At 37.9% G+C, this 19,110-nt stretch overlaps 2 protein-coding genes across 3 annotated transcripts; both read left to right on the top strand.

The window, feature by feature from the left end:
• Window positions 1–69: 69 nt before the first annotated feature.
• RB195_025959 (uncharacterized protein) lies at window positions 70–6,818 on the top strand (the record flags this gene model as incomplete). 2 transcript variants are annotated; one of them, XM_064214299.1, is made up of 10 exons in its annotated part: window positions 70–137; window positions 196–363; window positions 1,052–1,318; window positions 1,437–1,611; window positions 1,670–1,736; window positions 2,169–2,280; window positions 2,546–2,686; window positions 3,059–3,160; window positions 3,217–3,505; window positions 6,795–6,818. In XM_064214299.1, the coding sequence occupies 10 exons, from the start codon at window positions 70–72 to the stop codon at window positions 6,816–6,818; spliced, it is 1,413 nt and encodes a 470-aa protein (XP_064070179.1). The 2 variants fall into 2 exon arrangements, with proteins under 2 accessions (XP_064070179.1, XP_064070180.1); XM_064214298.1 differs by lacking the exons at window positions 3,217–3,505; window positions 6,795–6,818 and having other exon boundaries at window positions 3,059–3,170.
• On the top strand, window positions 3,322–6,835 carry RB195_025958 (uncharacterized protein; the record flags this gene model as incomplete). The annotated part of the gene is made up of 2 exons (XM_064214297.1): window positions 3,322–3,505; window positions 6,795–6,835. 2 exons carry the CDS (start codon window positions 3,322–3,324, stop codon window positions 6,833–6,835), a joined length of 225 nt encoding a protein of 74 aa, XP_064070178.1.
• Between the last annotated feature and the right edge of the window lie 12,275 nt (window positions 6,836–19,110).

Below are 19,110 nucleotides of genomic sequence, written 5' to 3'. Positions count from 1 at the left end.
CACGTGCGCCACACGTGACGTCGCAGCGCCAGCCACCCCACATTACAGAGCTGGTGGTGGTCGTGAGCGATGCTGCCGGCGGCCGAATCATACGATGCTTCGTACGACTCCCCCGATCTTCCTGAACAGCCTGGAAGGTCCGCATTACGCCATTTGATCTGTGCTAAAAAAATTGCAGAACAACTTCCATTGCAGTTCGAACCAGCTTGATCTGAATTTCGAGGGAATGCAGTTGGAAGGGGTTCCGAAGCGTCGACCTCTCACCGGCGAGGAGTACGATCCGCTCCAAATTCGCCGCCTTAATCTTAGCAAGAATAACCTAGTGCATGTTGCTTGCCTTCCTGCTTTCGCAAACCTGGTCAGGTAAGAGTTGGAACTGTTCCGCAAAAACAGCAATAACCTCATGACCCAAGTGAACAGTCCTCTACTAATACTGTCCTTGTGCCGAGGCCTCACCTCACTTCTCTAAAATTATGGACAACTTTCACCGTTCAATTCTGATATGCCCTTTTACTGTTTGTGTCAATTATTTGCTGAGCCTTTTTTCTAGAGCCATTTTTCTCTTGAAACGTTGTGAGGTTTGATCACTTCTTAAAAATAGAATCTGTTGCCATAATTTTGTGATTGGAGCAGGTGGCTACCTTCATCCACTTACTGCAACATGTTTCGACTACTTGCAAATATACTTCCTCAAAGCGGCTGGACTTTTCTGCTGCACATCGAGGAGAAATAAGCTATCTAAGTATTCAAACCGTGCTGATCATCCAGTAGCTCATCTCATTTCACTCAAAGTATCCCATTGTTGCCCTTTTTCCGCCTCCTGTTCTTTTTTCCTTCTTTTAAGAAATAGTATTTCCTACCTAAATAACTCGTAAAGTGTCTAACCATTCGAAGAGAAAGGATTGTTCTTGCTCACAAAAAGGAACGGTTACGCGCTCCGGACCTTAGTCCTGGTTTTGGTCGTAACTGTTATGTTACACATTTTTAGTCACTGCTCATTTATTTTGGAAATATTGTTTGGAAGGAATAAAGTAGGACTTTCGTCTTTCAGCCTCGATGTATCCAACAATGGTCTGTCATTCTTTCCGGAAGACATCGGCAAAATGGTCCATCTTCGAAATCTCGTCGCTCGTAATAATCTCATCGAAGAGTTGCCGAAATCCATGACTAATTTGGAGAATATGGAAACATTGTACCTTTCTGGGAATCGTTTCGAAACCGTTCCTCCGGTGTTGTTCAGTATGCACCGTTTGCGTGTGTTACACTTAGGTGGCAACAGAATCGAAAACGTACCGTATGCCATTGGAACTTTGCTGAGGTGAGTACGTCTAGTGGATTTATTTATGGTATTTATTACAGTACTCTACTTATAGTAGACTCGTTGTTGATGATGTTAATGCCGTCTCACACGATCCAAAGAACCAGTCACTTTACAGATTGGAGATTCTGTACCTTGGGGGAAATCTTCTCAAGGAGGTGCCAGCAACAATTGGGCGCCTTCAGCGATTATCCTCGCTATCGCTTTGCGACAACCAACTGGAGACTATCCCTTCAACGTTTGGTGAACTAAGGAACCTCGAAAGTCTTTCACTGCACAATAATGTGCTGAAGGTGATTGATATAATCTATTTGAAACTTTAGAATATTTTTAATTTTTCTTAACTTACAGACGCTACCTACAGAGATTGTCAAATTGAGAAATTTGCAACAGCTTAGTCTTCGCAATAACCCATTAGGTATGTATAGCTTCTTTATTGTTGCTTTTTCTTGTTGTTTTTTTTTTGTTTGTTATCCTTTCGCTCCTAAAGTCTGTATCTAGAAATGATTGAGAATTGGGGAAAAAATGCTCAACATAACTACTTTATTGTAAATTCCTAATCAACTCTTCAATTGTGTCAAAAGTGATCTAGTCCAATCACGTGTGGTAGTTCTAACAAGTGTTGCGTTTCCTATCTTAGGAGTGTCCCAGAAAGATCGGCCTCAAGTCGCGCAAATTAATACGTTCCTTTTTGCGAATATTTCTCGTCAACACGATCTGTATGCGAACTCTTCAGTTGTTGGAGATCTAGGGCCTATTTTCGGCAATTTTTTTAAAGCACCGAACTTCTCGTCATTCCTTTCGACAACTCGTTTGAATTCTATAATTTTTAACATTCTTCTTTTCTCAGTGCATCATTTCGTCCACAACATGCAACTGGAACCCCCGAAACTTAAGGAACTAGCCGGTCGTATTGTACGACTGAAAATGTCGCGACTGCCAATCAAGGAAGTGTTGCCAAGGTAAACGGTTGATCTCATTGGTTTTCGGAGCGTTCTTTGGCTCCGTTATTTCTTTCTCCTTGATCGTACTTTGTCTTCGTAGAATTTTTTTATTGATGCGTGTCCACTAGGAAATTATCTCAAATATAAAGCAACTATCCACATCTCGCCACATCTCTTTCTTTACGTGAGCAGGTTGCAGAAAACGACGAATTTTTTTACAATTACATGACGCTTAGTAACAAACTTCCGATCACCTCGTCTTTTTAAGTCTAATTCATTTTAGGGAGCTAATTGCCTACCTGAACTCAGCCAATCAATGTGTGAATCCGAAGTGCAAAGGGGTGTACTTTGAAGCATGCGTTGAACATGTGAAATTCGTGGATTTCTGTGGAAAATATCGGGTTCCGTTATTGCAATTTTTATGGTAAGTTACATGATTTGAAATGAAAAAAAAGGTGCTAAGCGTATTATGGAGTCATGAACTGACATGAAAATACCATAGATCCAAAAATTCCCAGGAGTAGTTGTGGTCACAGTTGTTTAAGAAAAAATAAGGACTGTGTTGTCGTTTAGAAAATAATCCACTCTCTTCATCTTCACTAGATTCGAACGAAACATGGAATAATTTTTATTGTAGTTTAACTTTCATGTTCTTGAGAATCGAGCGACCGTAAATTTCTCCAAAAAAATTTCTGCATTGATCTCGTAGACATCCTGTTGAATTCAGTATCAGACCTTAGATTTAGCGTCGAAGACTCCCTAAAAAATTTATGTGCCGTGAATTCCCGAATTTCAGCTCACCGAAATGCTCAGCGGCTACTCCAGCCTACGTGTCATCCGAGAGCTCTTCAGATAGCGATGATGATGTGCCGAAGAACATGAAGATGAAGAAAATTCTGTTAGGCTAGTAGCATTGTATATTGTAAGAGAAATTGTATATAGGACCATTTAAAGGAGTATTTCTAATACAAGCATATGCACATATTCTGTTCGAGTTACGATTGCATTCACAGGAGGTTCAAATCCGCCATATTTTCGCGTTAATCATGTGATCTCTCGATGTGTGTACACGTTTTACTCGTTCCGTATCGATCTGCGAATAAAGCCGATTCCGAAGATCAGGTGGTTGCCGCTCAGACATCCATCCGCACGTCCACATGTTTGTCACGTCAATTTGCTGACAAATCATCGTCATCGAGGAGAATGGGAGTTTATTTGTCAGTCATTGCACTCAAGAGAACAGGTGAGCGAATAGCAGAGATCTCTTGAAAGTCATCAGTTTTTTTTTTCTCACGCAAGGTTAAATGCAAATGTTGTACGGCGATGATAACGGGTCGTCGTGTCGCTCTACAACAGTGCGATGCGATGCGACCAACGGTGGACTTTGTTCGACGTACGGGTGCGACGAATTCTCTCCTCCGTAAAGATTATGGGGAAGTTAAGCGAAAAATTCTCTGCATGATCACCCAAACGAACTATGATCATTCCCTACGATGTAAGAGAGATCTGATTTGTTGTTTTGATAACACTTAACCACTAAGAATTTCCGGTTGTTGAGAGGTTCAGTGTTCAGGAAAGGCACCCTTTTGCTCCGAACGTACGTTTTTTCTCGAGCACTAGTTTCCGTTTCTAGCGTTGAAAATTCGGGAAAATTCTGGAAGGGAACTTCAAGCTGAGGAACTCAAGGGAACATCTTACTCTTGATCCAGAAAGAGTACGAGCACGCATGCTGTTACTCTAATATAGAAATTTCTTTCCTGTTCTACTAGCTATCTCCTTCAGGATTGCATACCTTTTAAATTCATGCAGAGAATATTTTTAAGGCGAAATCATGAGCGGTAGAAGGAATTGAAAGTACCGATTGCCCTGAATTCTCATAGAGTGTTTATTTTTAAAGTATTGATTTCTAGTAAGTGGTAAAGTAACAAAGTGATACCAGAGTGATTGAGGAACGAGTAAAAACTTCGCTGTTGGATTCTAGAGAAATGTCTAGGTGGCTGCTGACAGCAATATTTTTTAAACAGATTTTAATGGCCCTTACAGGAAGTACACATGAGATTTTGTATGGGGATGGAAGTCTTGTTCAGGAACTGGCCAAAAAATCCAGAGAACTGTAAATTGTTTTCTATCAGTCAATCTCAGCAATTAATTGAGGGCAATTAAGAAAAAATCAAGTAATTAAGTATTCTGAACATGTATTTAATGCTGCGGTTCTATTCGATTCATTTTTCTTCGAGAAGTTTCATCTTGGTCTTGATCTTGGTTAGAACTGGAATGTATTATATAATAAATAATTAATAATTATAACGAAAATTAGTTCTATCGAGTTTAGTTGCACATAGTTCGTAGTTTCATCAGGTTTTTTTGTGTAAATAATTTCTACTATATTTATTTTCTGCTATATTCTGTTATAATTATTATTTTATTTCAATATTTTATCCTTTATCATCTAATTCTATTTCTTCTTCAAGAATAAAACAACTATCTATGTATTCCGGACAATGAAAGATCAGCGATCAAAATTAATCCTCATTTATTCAGGCAGATCAACGATCGGTATGATAAGTTATCAGCGCGGGTGGCCGCATGTCACCACCGCCACCACCCCATCTACAGCGATACGACCAGCGAACGAAGTGAAGCTCACTTATCTTTCGCATTCGCAATCGATACGTATTCTGATGATCTAATCGCGATGAAAGTTCCCAGTTGGTTGACGCAATCGCAGCCAGCGATTGCGTCAGTCAGTCAGTCGAAGCGAGCGCGACCTACAGGTTCCGGTCAATTCGCTCGCCATTCTAATGTTAACGAAGGGCAAACGCGATTTGTAGAAGGACAAGTGGGGAAATTCCGATAAGCAGTTCATATGATGTTCATATGATGAGAAGCATCAATGATTTATTGGAATTTTTGTGAGAGAATTACCTTTCCTAAGTAGTAAACCTCAGGAACATCTGAACAAATGGTTGATCAGCTTGGATGCGGTAACTCACGGATCAATGAGATCGGTACAGCTAACAAGAGTTTAAAGGCATCACCCTACGAATCTGAGGTGGTACGAATTTCAGGTGGACTATTCGTATATGAGATAGTAGATTATGGAGAGGAGGAGGGGGGAGGGGGTGATTCCGTCCATTTCTTCCTAATTGCCGTAAAAAACGGCCCGGAAGATGCAGCGCGTGTACAAGGCTGGTGCGCTCCAGTCGAACTACTTGTAGAAAATAGTGCGCCAGAACACCTGAATTCCAAGGAACGTCAGGAATTAGCAATAGCACGTTCATACAACTAAATATTACATCCATTTTCCCCATATTCTTGCTACAAAACGCTACCTCAGCTAAAATGTTTCCTTCTGAGTTTTTCTGGCCAACCGGTTTTTCATCCGAATGATTGGCGTTTCATTAATTTGATTATAGTATCGTATATCCCACTGGAAAACAGAAATACGATCTTTTTGGAATCGTGGATCTGTCATCCAGAATCCAGAATATGTATGGAAGGGGATTTTTGGGGAAAAAAAGGCGGATTAAGCGTGCAGACAGCTTAAATGTAATAGAAGAATCCTTATCTTCTCTTTATATCTTTATTATTTCTCTTTATCTTTAGGTGACCAACGAATTCCCAGGAAAAGATTTTAAGAGCTGGACAAAAGAAAACGAAACGTTTTTCTTGTTGTACTATACTACTTCATTTGTAGTTCTCCGTGGATATTTGTGAGCCCAAAGATAAGAGAACAACTAAGGGCTTTTACGGAAGCATAAGATTAAGACTTCAGAATGTTTTCACCTCTGCGAAGACTACACGGAGCGATGACTTCCTGTTAATTAATGCTAGTCATCTTTATATTGCGTTTATTTTGTTTAGTTATTTTTAATATTAGCTATTTTTTACTATTGTTATTATTATTTTACTTGAATGCTCTCCCAGGAAAACAAGGCTTCATAAACATAATTTAGTTCAAAATTTTTCCAAAGCATTATGAATCGAAATTTGTTTGAATGGGGAAAACTAATAACTTGTTAACTAACTTGTTAACTTGATAGCCTTTCCAAAGTAATCTTTGAAAGTACTCTCGGACTGATCAAGTTCCCCAAGTGATCAAAAATGAACATTTTCATGGAATGCAAAGCAATAATCCGCGTGCTTTATCCAGAGACCTTACATCATCCGAGACACAGGGGCTCATCGATGCGTTGCTCTTTGAAGGTTTCACAACCAGAATGTGATCAAATCTTGATGCAAGAATATGACTACTTTTCATTTAAGCAGTGGATTAGCGTAAATGTAGGCTAAACTTAAAATGAAGGAATAATTTCGCTACTGTATGTTGCGACAATTCTACATAATTATTAATAAAGCGTCAGGTTTTCAAAGAAAAAAGAAGTTTTGCTTTATTCATCTGTCAGTCCGCTACATTAGTTCTTTTTCTTCTGGAAACCATGTTTTCCCGAGAGAATGCATATGACACTACGGGAAATTACTTGCACTTTATGAATAAATTTGAAACACTTCTCCTGACTTTGTTATTACAGACGTACTACATCACAAGCAGTTAGTTCATACTCATTCATAGCGAAGAAATAGGAATATTCGGCCTCCCTATCCACACAAAATAAGGACATTTTCTTCCGTTGTGCAAACAAATCCACAGTAAGTGATACATTACTTCTATTTCTTCTTGTGTTTTTTTCTTCTAATTCAAAGTTCTTCAATTTTGTAGGGTTTATCCTACTTAAGTATCTTTATTTATGCTTATCATTCATCCGATGTACTCAGATAAGATTAGCCGATATTCCATGAATATTACATTTTTCAAACTCGTTTCTGTTTACGCTGGATGATCCTCACCCCTCTTTCGAAGTAAACTACTAATAATGTAATAACTTCAATACGGTGAGCGTTTTACCTCAAAGACGATGATATTACCACGGGGACGAGATCCGGAAAAAAATCGAGTTGAGATTTGTCGTGTCATCCACCCGCTTTTGCCACTTTTAAACTATTCCAGCCGTTCGGGTATGTTCTCGTATCGAGGAAGAAAGAGTTCTGTGAGTACGACGTGGAAAATTCCAGAAACATTCCGCGAGGAAAACATGTCTAAAATGTGCTGTAAAGTTGTCACAACTCTCAGTTTTCTTTTTCACTTTCTCTTCCTAAAACCTACGTTTCTTCCTTTGATTTTACCACATCATTGCCATTCATCATAGAAGTGTTGCACCTCACACCTCATTTCTCCCTCCCAGTCTTCTTTTTTCTTCACATTCATGCGCTTTCACTGGGCGTGCTGTAAAATTTCTCAAACGCCTGCATCATTTTTCTTCTGGAATGAGGTTTGAGGTTGCCAGTGCCATTGTCGTCGTACATTACGTCACTTATCCTTCTATCCACGAATGACTGAGGTTTCCATGCTCACATATACATATTTCATCCTCTCCCTTTTCATTTTCGAGGAATATTTAGACAACGGTTAGAGATGCGAGCGAAGATCGACATATTTTCACAAGTATACAGTAAGGCCCAAATGTGAATACAGCTGGAATTCTTAGGAAATGCTCCAGCGGAGGAAAGTAATTCCTTATTCTCCCGCGTTTTCTTTTGTTCACTTGTTTTGTTTTGTATGCAAAGGATGTTACATGGTTGAAGGGATTTTCTCTGGAAGCAATCGGGAGATGCCAAGGTGTTTTGAGCTCTTTCAGGTAACACCAGCTTTCTTATTTGAAGCTCAAGGATTATTCCTATTTCATGTGATGTTGTGACTACATATCCTTATGATGCTGCTGGATTTAGTAGGATTTTTTCGCACCAGATCTCACGTCGGAGATGTTGTTGAGATCTTAGGAATTCACTGTGTTCAACCAAAGAGGTATCATAAGTGTATTTTGAAAAAATTCTGCGATGAACAATACCTAAAAATTCAACTAGGATCGCACTGTTGGATAACAAATTATCTGGTCTTAATTATTCTGAAATTCCAAAAAGTCGAGAAATTCCTCGATTCCATTTAGCCAGAAAAAACCTTGACAAAGACCATGTTGTCAAAAAATAATAAAATTCCCACATTTTTCCCATTGTTGCTAGGCGAACCAAGGCATTTGGGCTCGCTCTCCTGCAGGAATGTTTTCCTTTAAGTTCCACCTCTATACTACTTATTATTATTTGAAATGTTCTGTTACACATTTCAGTTCACCTTTCATGAGTGACTTGTATCATGTCAAAGATGTTATTTTAAAAAAAATATCCTTATATTATTTGATCGAGTTCTTCTTCTACATGTGGGCTTTTTTCCTTTCGTAGACGTGCATAAATTTCTAACAGTTTCCTTAAGGTCAAGTTTGGCGATTAAATATAAATTATTATGTGCTATTTTATTTGGAACGTAATCAAGTGCATCTGTTTTCTATTTCTTCGACGTGTACGAGGCCATTAGTAATAGCAGCTGAGAGCAGTCCTGAAAAACAAGTGTCAGGCTTCACTTCAAGATTCTGGCACAAGTCGCATGTGATCTCTCTGTAACCTCTATATCAGAGTTCTTTTCGCCATCTATAAGTCATTTTCGACCGAAACTCCTACTCAAACAAATTCATTTTTTAGCTCAACTGTTGGTTCCGAGTCTTTATTCTTTTTTTGGTGGACTATAACAAAAGTCTAATTAACTCTAATGAACTATGTTCTGTTTATTTTATTTTAATATTAATTACATTCATTTATATTTATTTCACCAAATCGACATATGTGAAGGTCCTCTTTCCTCCATAACTCATATATCTTGAGTTCTCGCTAAAATTCCACTCGTTTTCTACCTTCCTCATTCGAATTCATGCTATTGTCGTATCCAAATTTGGTATCTGCGTATTTGCTAAGCACTAAAGAGACTTATATCCTTGAAGAGGGCTGTAGTGTCTAGAATTGTTCCTACACGATCCATGTTTGGTCAAAGGAAGAATATAATTTATGTAGAATTATTGCTTTCTCACTGTTGGTTCTATGTAGTTGCTAAATCTAACAGAACACCGCTTAGGGATTGAATTCCAAAACAGAAAAGTAAGCATAGATCCAAATTTTTAAGGTTTTTTTTAATCACACTGGTGATTAAAATTCGTTTAAAGTGATGAGAAACAAAAAGAACTTTGTGATCTAGTTTTTCTTTTTTTGTTTTCCTGCCCACGAATCTACTGATCACGTTTCATTTACGTGGAGAAACTGTTAAAAATTGACAGCTGTCTGAGAGGGAGATCATCTGGATTGAGCTCACAGTTAGTTCCTTCCCTCACCTCGCCTTTAACTTTCTGCTAAAATAAATCAGTTTTTTTTTCTTTGAAACTTCTCCACTATCCGGGACAAGTGCCGGGATCTCACGGGTAGAACGCAGAAATTCAATAAAAGTGAGAGGACGATGTCGAAAAAAGTTCTGTCTCGTTTATCAAGTATTCGAAATAATGAGCGTGGGTTTAGTTTTAGATTTCACTTTTCGAAAAATTTCCGGAAATAGTCAGGCTGCTCCTCAGACAGTAACTATGCTTTTCCAACTTTCGATTAAGATGCACATGTGAAAGGAAAATCATGCAATCTCAGCGAGGACCACCAGTAAGTCAAAGGACTACTATTAAATCCAGATAAGTGTATACGTTTGTTATATCCATTTATGGAGTAAATCTTTAGGGTAATAAAGGACCTTTAGGAACTTTAGGGGTCACATTAAGTGATCATTTAGCGACTTCGGCGTAATCGAAGTGTTTTTGTACGTGAAACAAAAGTAAGGAGGTCTTTTGCTGCTGGACCTGTAAGAAAACGTTTTTTCTTCTTTGCAATGTTTCAAGGAAGGTACTCGGTTTGCACCATGTATGATTGCATGTGAATGTTTTCGAACTATGGATCTGTGTGATGCCTGACTTCCTAAGGAAAAGAGAAAAGATAAGGATAGGATTTTTTTTAATGAATAGTTCAGTTCACTATGTTAAGGATGGCTATAATTTCCTCGCTGAGATTAGGTAGTTACATCAGATTTTAGCGTAATATATTAATATTATTATTCCAAAATTATCTTAATTTTCCACCGAACACTGTACCTACATATATGACCTCATGACTAACAACATTTTTTTGGGAATGGCTGATAAGAAAGAATTCGTTTTGCCGATATACATAGTCTTCCGGTGCGATACAATTTTAATGTGATTATTTTCGCCCTGTCGTGTTGTTTTTTCAAGTATATTGATTTGTAACGTATATATTAGTATAAATATATGTATTAATATATACACTATTTCAAATGAAGTGAACGTGGGGGCGCATCCCACGCGGGTTGATTAACGCCAGAAACTTTCTCCTTTATCCTTTAATATATATATATATATATATATATATACTTATGTAATGTATTATGTATGGCTTATTTTCTCATAGAAACGGAGAAAACAATCTTTAAAAAACTCAATAACAGCTTGCTGAGCAAAGTATTCGTTAGAACACTCATTTGTAAAACGAGAGAAGTAATCAACATTAGTGCTATATAGTCGCTACTGTTGTACTATTGTTAGTGGTACCATATTATTGTCATTATAAGGAAATCCTCTACTGTATGAATCCTATACAAAACAGTTACTATGAAAAAGTTTACCTGGAAATATATTAAAAGGATTTATATTGATTATACACAAAAAAAACGAGATTCTCTTCGTGTAGCGCTAGGAATAGCGATTTCCAGGAGCGTTACTCTGGTTGATGCTCCCGTTTTAACTATTGATCCCGATCTATCAAACTATCTTCCTGTATTTTAGAAAATTGGACGAAAAGCACGTGCTGTACTGTTGAATGAAGTGTGAACACCAGTTTCTTGGTTCTGTTTCATTGTTTTGGAGCAAAATGTTAGATACTGTGGATTTTTGAACGATTTCCCTGATAATATTCATTTTTGTGCCTCTAGCTATCATTAATTCTAACCATCAAAAGCGTTAAGATTTCAAGGAAACTATAGGAATCAGAGGTTATGCTGATTATGATCTTTGAATTACTGTGTACTGTTTATTTCACACCAAAGAATTAGCGATTATTCCTTTCGGATAATGATGATACTCACCTTATATGTACATGGAAATGATAATAAGACCTCCAGCATGAATATTGCTTTCACAATGCAAAATGTTTTGTAAAATAGGGATCGAAATATTTTTTCGTATTACTAACTCTTCATGTACCAATATATTTCAACCGCGATTAAGTTTCGATGATTTATTCGCACAAATAATGATAGAATGTGTGATGCGGTGGTTCGGGAGCACATTTACCACCGAAACTCAATCCTCATTGGGAGAAATGCAAAGCATTGCGATGAAATACGATAGCAAAAGGGCGAAAAATGCTGGGAACTACTGATATAGTTTATCCTCTGATGAGTAGGCGGCTAATAGTATATTGTTCAGACTCACAACATGAAATAATTTATGTTTACCGGTTAATGCAGTCACAAATGTGTAACCAGGTAATTATCAGCCCGATTAGATGAAAATGAACAACGCGAGACATGGCGGCGGGACTCAACGAGTTTCTCTAAGGTCGACGAAGCTCAGTTGGAGCCAGAAGGGCGAATTTCCGGATGCACACAACGAGTTGCATAGCAGAGATTTCGTTCGTCGCTCATAGTTTGAGCGCAATGACTAGTATGAATTATTAACGAAGCGTCCGACCGCCGGGGTGCCAGCTGCGTGTGGCCGTTCGCGTCAATGCGACGTAGCGTTGGACGCGTGCGCTGTGCACAGGGACGCGCCATGGGTCACATTTGTTCCAACATCGATCATTTGAACGCGTGTGGTTGTTTTCTACTCGTTCTGATTGTCAGCCGTTTCCTCACATCTACACGGTAATATTTAATGATCGAACAGCACTCAAACATATCCATTCTTAGGCTTTTTTTTTTCATATGAACTTTATTTACTGTTTATTCGTTCTATTATTACACACACACACACGCGGACGCACATCAACGATTCTTGTTTCATGTTGACGAGAAGAAAAAAACGAAGCTGTCGCGCGTTTGGAATTTCTCCATATTCTCCTGGTATATCCGTTGCTACGGGTTTCTATGTACATTGTGCGGAATTTTAGTATTCGTTGGTCTGTTGACACCTCGAGACTAATTTGATACGCCTTTGTGGGAAGCCATTTTCTTCACTCCCGACACACATATCGAAACGAATTGGACCGCACACGAAGCCTTTTCTTCGCATCGTTCGCTCGGGTCACGTTTCATTGATTGTGACCTACTTTCCCTAACATCATTAACTCATTCATATCATTTCCGTACTTATATTATTTATTCGAAATTTTGTGCTACATTCAACATTCTATGTTTTAATACAGTGGATAAGTATGGCGGAAATCTTCATCACATCCTAGAATTCGACTATTTTTCCCGAAAATATTCAATCTGGCTTCCGTGTTTTGTCACATGTTTGGTTAGTGTTTCTATGAACTAGATTGCTGGTACGCCGATCACATTCATATATTTACACACCCTTGATCCTCTGCGGTATTTTTGGCTTTCTTATAACTCTATTTTTTTCATTTGGCACCACTTTTTTCACCTAAATTTGGGGAATGCGTCCGGTTAGTTTTTTTTTCGACCATCTCAAATTTTCTATGTTAGTGTTCCCGAAGGGTTTTCTTTTTCTTCGTACTTTTTACTTTTTATAGCTTCAATAGTCGGCTTGTAACTTTCAATAAATCTTTATGCAACAATTTTGTTCGATGTCCTTAGTTACATGACAGATGTCCTTTCGTGGAATTCGCTTTTTCGTTCTTGTAATCTTTCATGGATTTTTTTTTCCTATGTAATTTATCTCGCAATTATGCACCTATTTTAAATTTGTTGTCTTCAACTTTTTTTTATTTTGCTTGTTTCGTATCTCTATAAAGTAAACATCGACTTGAACAATCGTTTTTTAACGTCTCAAGGGGATTTTGCCATTTGTTTGCTTGAAATTCTAACACGATTCTACTACCGCTATTCCCTGAATTAATGACTAGTCATATATCTTTTAATTAGTGGATAAAAACAAACATTTGCTCTCACAACTGAAATGATGACTCTAATCATGAAAGCAACTCTTACAAACTAATTAATTTGAACCATCAATCAAAAGTGTAAGACAATTCCCAGGAGGAAAAGCGAAAATCTATGAAGTGTCTAGCTGTCCATCACTTTTTTTTGCAGCTTTACAGCATTGAACTCTTCCAGGAAAAAGAACTCCTTCATCGTCTCCGTATTCTGTTTTAATTGTTGTATTTTCTTTCTTATATTGTGCTTATTACAAAGTATTTCTTCTTGTTGTTTGTCTCGATATTTAGAGAAAAAATAAAACCGAAGTACTTTTATGGAATATTTTCATTTGGTTCAATTTTCTCTCCTTCATTTTCTGTTTCTCTTGCTGTACTTCACCGTTTCTCTGCTGCCATGGATTTTCAAATTGAAGTTCTGTAACTTTGTCTGCTACTTTTCCCTTCCTTTCTGATTTCTGACTATTTGTTTTTTTTTGAAAGCTACATACACTTCACCATCATATTAGATAGATGGAACGACAGTGAGATGTTTTCAATGGTGTTTCGCTTTTAAAAATATGAATAACATTTGAAATGGATTGTGAAGTAGATGCTCAAATGCTAAGTGCTGAAGTTTGCTGCAGCATACATAATAGAATCTAAATTAAGAGCCAGTGTCTGTGTTGCATATTGCAGAATCCGCTATGCACATTCTTCAGTCGAAATCCATGTCGCTGCATCAGGATTGTTTTTTGGAAACGTCTACTGCTATGGTGCAGAAATGGGCCGATAGAAAAAAATAAATGTAATTTTCGCATCATTTAGCCTATTAGCGGTGAAGTTGCAGCTTATTTTCCTTTACAGCTTTATTCTTCAACATATTTCCAACAGATTTCTGCAGGGAGTAGATTTCTAATATTCTGAAATTCGGAGGAAAAATCTTCTGAAAAAAATTCAGGATTGAAAGAATGCCGAAAAGTCGAAGCACTTTTGATTGATTGATATGTGATTTTTTGAAAGGTAAGGTGAGCACCTTTGCATTTTGAATGTACTTTTTTTTAGATGTTGTTTTTCTTAAGAAGTTGATATCCACACATATGACATATGTTAAAGTGTAATTTCGTTATTACTATATGTATACCTCTACAATATTTCGTCGATCCTGAAAATGCTTCCTCGGATCGAAAATCGAAAGCTTTTTCACTCACAACATCCACATTTTTTCTGCAGAAGATGGGGATGCATTTGTATACCACTACTTTTAGGAGTATCCATGCATGGAACAATATTTTTTTAAAAAGTTTTAATATACTAAAGGAAGACTGAAGCGTTATTTATTTCTGCAGCCTTCATAGCTGCATATGAGTTCCTCTATTCACCACTGCCATCTTCACCGAAATCCAGCATTTCTCTAGTCTCTGTCTCTATTTGTTTGGATTTTTCTGGAACAGATGAAATGTTCCTAAAATGTTGGAAAGCGCTATCTCAAGTTTCGTTTACAAATTGTTCAAATCAGCTCTGTCACCATACGATGCTGTGAAATTTCGTAGTGATTGTTTATTTTCGTGAACAAGCCGACCAAATGAACAACTCGACCAAATGTGATTTCAGAAAAATAATGAATCGATAGTAGAAATTGGAATTCCAGAAAAAGAAGTCATCCTTCGTAGAAAATCCATCGTTTAAGTAGTTGAAATCCAATTCCTAAATGTTGCTATTCTTGCTACGATGAGTGTGGAAGTGAAACAACAACTGCTTTCCTGTTTTTACACTGTCTTTTTCCTTTCTATTGTGTATATGTGTATATATGAATTCTAATTTTTTGGAATTTTTTTTTCTGATTAAGTGTAAAATATTTCCTGGAGATTAGCCATACTCGCGAACACATTTCATGGAATTTGCAATAAAAAACTATACGAATTGAAAAAAAAAACAGCGGAAAAAATGACGATAAACCATCTGGAAATGATTCGTGTTAAAATCTGTCGTTCAGTAGGATAGGCAGGATTATCCTAACCAGTCTCAACGGAACACTATTCAATACTGTACTCCTCACCTCGTATCTTTTTCTCTCACCCTCAGCCAACTTGCGTGAAGGTCGTCATTACTATTTCTGATACGACTAACAGTTCCTTATCAACTCTTCCAAATTATATACTGCAAAGAAAATAAGATTACTCATTAAGCCAAAAAAAACCTCTTCTGGAATTTTGTAGTTCCACTTAATAGATTTGTATGAATGCAAGAAATTTAACCCATTCCAGTCAGGCACATGGAACAACAGCAAATCCAGCACTTTCTTGTCACAAATGCTATCCTAATCCTAATTCGCATATTTTATAAAACTGAAAATACAGTGGCTCCAATACCATTTATTTCCTGCAAACATCATTACTTGCTAATTTTAATTTATTAAATAGTAACAAATAAATTGCTTATAAGCAGTTACCCATATGTATTCGAGGCCTCTCAGGACAAATATCACAAAAATTCTCTAGTCTCGCGTTGTTTTCCTTTTTCTTTTCTGTTTGGACATATGACACAGTCTCTTTTTTTCCTTTCTGTAATATGTGTGGTAAAAAATGTAAAAATGCGGTGCAAAAAAAAACCGCAATAACTAGTTTTATTTTTTTTCCTGGAGGTCTTGAAATAAGCTAAACAAGCGTGTCGCTGGTACGGCGACAATGCATTTAAAGTAAATATTTTCTGGCTTCTTTTATCACTGATTCTAACATTCTTCCATTGTCCACAAAATGCAGGGTTATATGAGGAATCGAAAATTAGAAATCCGGAGAAGTTTCGACTCTCGGACCATTTAAGCGATCTACATTTTTAGTGGTTAAAGGTGAACGAGATTTCCGCTGATCATATTTCGGTTAGCTTCAGCATTCAGCCGTTTGAGAGAGAGCCATCGCAGTAATGCTTCGTTCTTGGACCATTTATTTTTCCTCTTAATTTGCAGGAGATTCCCATTCGTCTGTGTGTGTGTGCGTGTGTGTAGGTTCGAGCACCAGATTGTAAGCTCTTGCTTGCATCTTTGTTTATGTTTGTCTTATTTTTCCTCTTTCGCCTTGTTTCCGACTCAATTATATTTTCGATTGACTGGTGTGTTTGTTTGCATTCATGCGTGTTTGTAATCTTATTAGTAGGCTTATTTTTCCTTTAATTTGCCTAAATTTCCCGCTTGTTTAGATTAGTCCATCGACTTTTCCATATATGTATGCAGTATAAAGCGCAGCTCAACCCATTTTGCAGCTGCCTCATTGAGGGAGAGCCGGGGCTTACGCGGTAATGGCTTCTTTCAGTCGTTAGTTTTTGCATTTTCTCCTGCCTCACCGGAGCCCACCTCATTGATCATTTTTTTCGAGTGGCTTGAGGAGGTCCAACGGCTGTAGTAGGCAACGCCTCATACGGAAGGCTCGGAAGCTCTTCTATGAGTTGTTTCATTCAAAATTCTATTACGTTGCTGAACAATACTTCTTTTTTCAATATTTATGCTGAATCATGCAGATGATTTTTGGGGCATTTCTTTTCTTTTTCCTGCCTTCATTACATCGTCATTTCACTTCCGAAATATACCAATTCTAATTTATTTCACTTCTAGCTGTTCCTTCTCACGAACTTCTCGATCAAGATCATTTGAAAGTGAGACCAACTGAGCGATCGAATCGCTGATAATCTTGTTTTTCATGAGACGAACGGACACAACTTCACAAATACTACATCTCAGCCATTATTTGACAATGTTTCCTCGAGCTGTCGGAAACGTTCCACCTCTCCTGGTCTTTTCCTGGTCTGCTAGTTCAGGAAGGAAGTAATGCGACGGTGTAAAAGGAGCAAAGGTTGCTGTGATTGCTGTCCCGCTCTCACATGCGTTTTCATTTCGTCGTGATGGCGCTTTTCTTGGTGTTTAAATGTTGTTACACAACACGTCTTGCGAGCATTTCGATGCGTTTAAAAACGTCTGAATGGGGTGGCCTCGTTTTTTCCTCCTCCTGCTCTTCACCGTGGTTGCCTTTATTTCCTCTTTAGGTCGTCATCCTATGTCATGAATCGATAATTGCTCCTAGGATTTGTGGCAGTGTGTCGTTTGGGTGTCGTGCACTCAGTTCCACGAACAACGCCCTATCACTCCAGAGACTCTCTATACTGATGAACCTCACTAGTTTCTATTTCTCAACTAATGATGCTATGCTCATCTTTGCGATATTTCAACTCTCCACAATTTATTGAGCATTGCGTCGTAATTCACGACGAAGGCTACGAACGCATCCCTCCACACCTCATTGCTCCTTCGTTACCCTCCTCGCCGATAGAACTCTACTCCAGCTGCAGCTCCATCACCTCATATTTGCTTTGTGAATTCAACAGGCTGATGTTGCCCGTATTTGTTCAGCGTATCCCACCAACCTCCAATTCCCTCCGCTGTTGTATTGGTGCGAATTGATTGGTGAGGTCATTTCGAGAGCCAATTCCATGTCGACAGATATATGTTTATTGTTTTTCTCATATTCGAATAATTGTTTATTTGTGTTGCCCTTAAATGGTGACATCGTTCCTGATAATGACCAATTCTAAGTGCACATAGTGGATTACTGGTGGTGCTAGCAAGTATCCACTTTATTTTCCTTGGAATTTTTTGCATCAATCCAAGCTCTTCTAGGAGCGAAGCTGCAATTTTCTTGGATTCTATGCTGTTGCCCGAAATTTCCGCAAACTTGTCTACCTACCATCCTCTATAACAACGTGAACATTTGAAGCAACTAATTAACTTTGTCTTGCCTTTGTTTTGAGGATCCTCGTCTCTTTCTCTTTTTTCACTATTTTTTTCTGGCCAATATTTTTCAGTGCATACAGGCTTATATTTCATCAGTGACAAAGTGATTATATAACGTCTACGTTGAGTAATTATTTCAAAAATTCGGCAAGAAAAAAAGTTGAACTTTGCCTTTGTGCAGCAGTAGCAATTTGCTTCGGCTGCAGAAATTCTATGCTGCTTTGAAAATGTCATATAGCTAGAATTTATCGGCGCTAAAGAGTAAAATGGTATAGAGCATATTTTTTTGGATGCATTGTTCATGTTTTCCTGACTATTTATGATTGTTCAGTTGCAGAACGCAATGATTTTGAAGCTCTTGCTCATCTGATTCTAACTGATCACATCGTTCGCGTTGAAAGGTTGAACTTTTTGGATTATCCATAAAATTTCTCTTTTCACACGCTGAATACCATAAACCTGTTGAAACGTTCCACTATGACAACAGCACCTCTATTTTGACATCGGGCTGTGTTTCTGCGAATAGCACTTAGTATTGTTATTGTTGTTGTTGCATTGTATGCATTAGTAATGAAAACGGCTGATGATTTGTTCGCATCGCACTGCGATAGTTAAGCGCGACGCGATAAAGACACGTCGGGTGGTGTTTTTTTCTCGTATTCTGACGTGGTACGACCCAATATGTTTGCTCCGATTGCCATATGTACCCATTTCAGCAGCGCTTCACCTGCTTTTCATTAGACCCTTGCCTCTTGCACATTTTCTTTATGGATCCATTCGTTGCTTATCCAGGATAAGTTTTACGTTGTTTGAGATTTCTTGTTCGGATTTGAAACATAGATTTTGAAGCTTTTCTCAATTACTTAAATGATATGATATGTAAACAGTGTGGAAGAGTTGTGATCTCTGGTTTATCGATGGATTCTGGTCAGTGCCTGCGCTCTCCTTATCTCACGCATTCAACATGAGCTTCGTTTCATTTCCATCTCCTTTCCAACTGTGATGATTCAATCGTATATTTTACATAGATGACTATT

Source organism: Necator americanus, chromosome X (genome assembly GCF_031761385.1).
Source record: "Necator americanus strain Aroian chromosome X, whole genome shotgun sequence".
NCBI classification, from domain to species: Eukaryota; Metazoa; Nematoda; class Chromadorea; order Rhabditida; family Ancylostomatidae; genus Necator; species Necator americanus.
The sequence above is the reverse complement of the archived record's forward strand: the minus strand, read 5'-3'. Positions and strand labels throughout refer to the sequence as shown.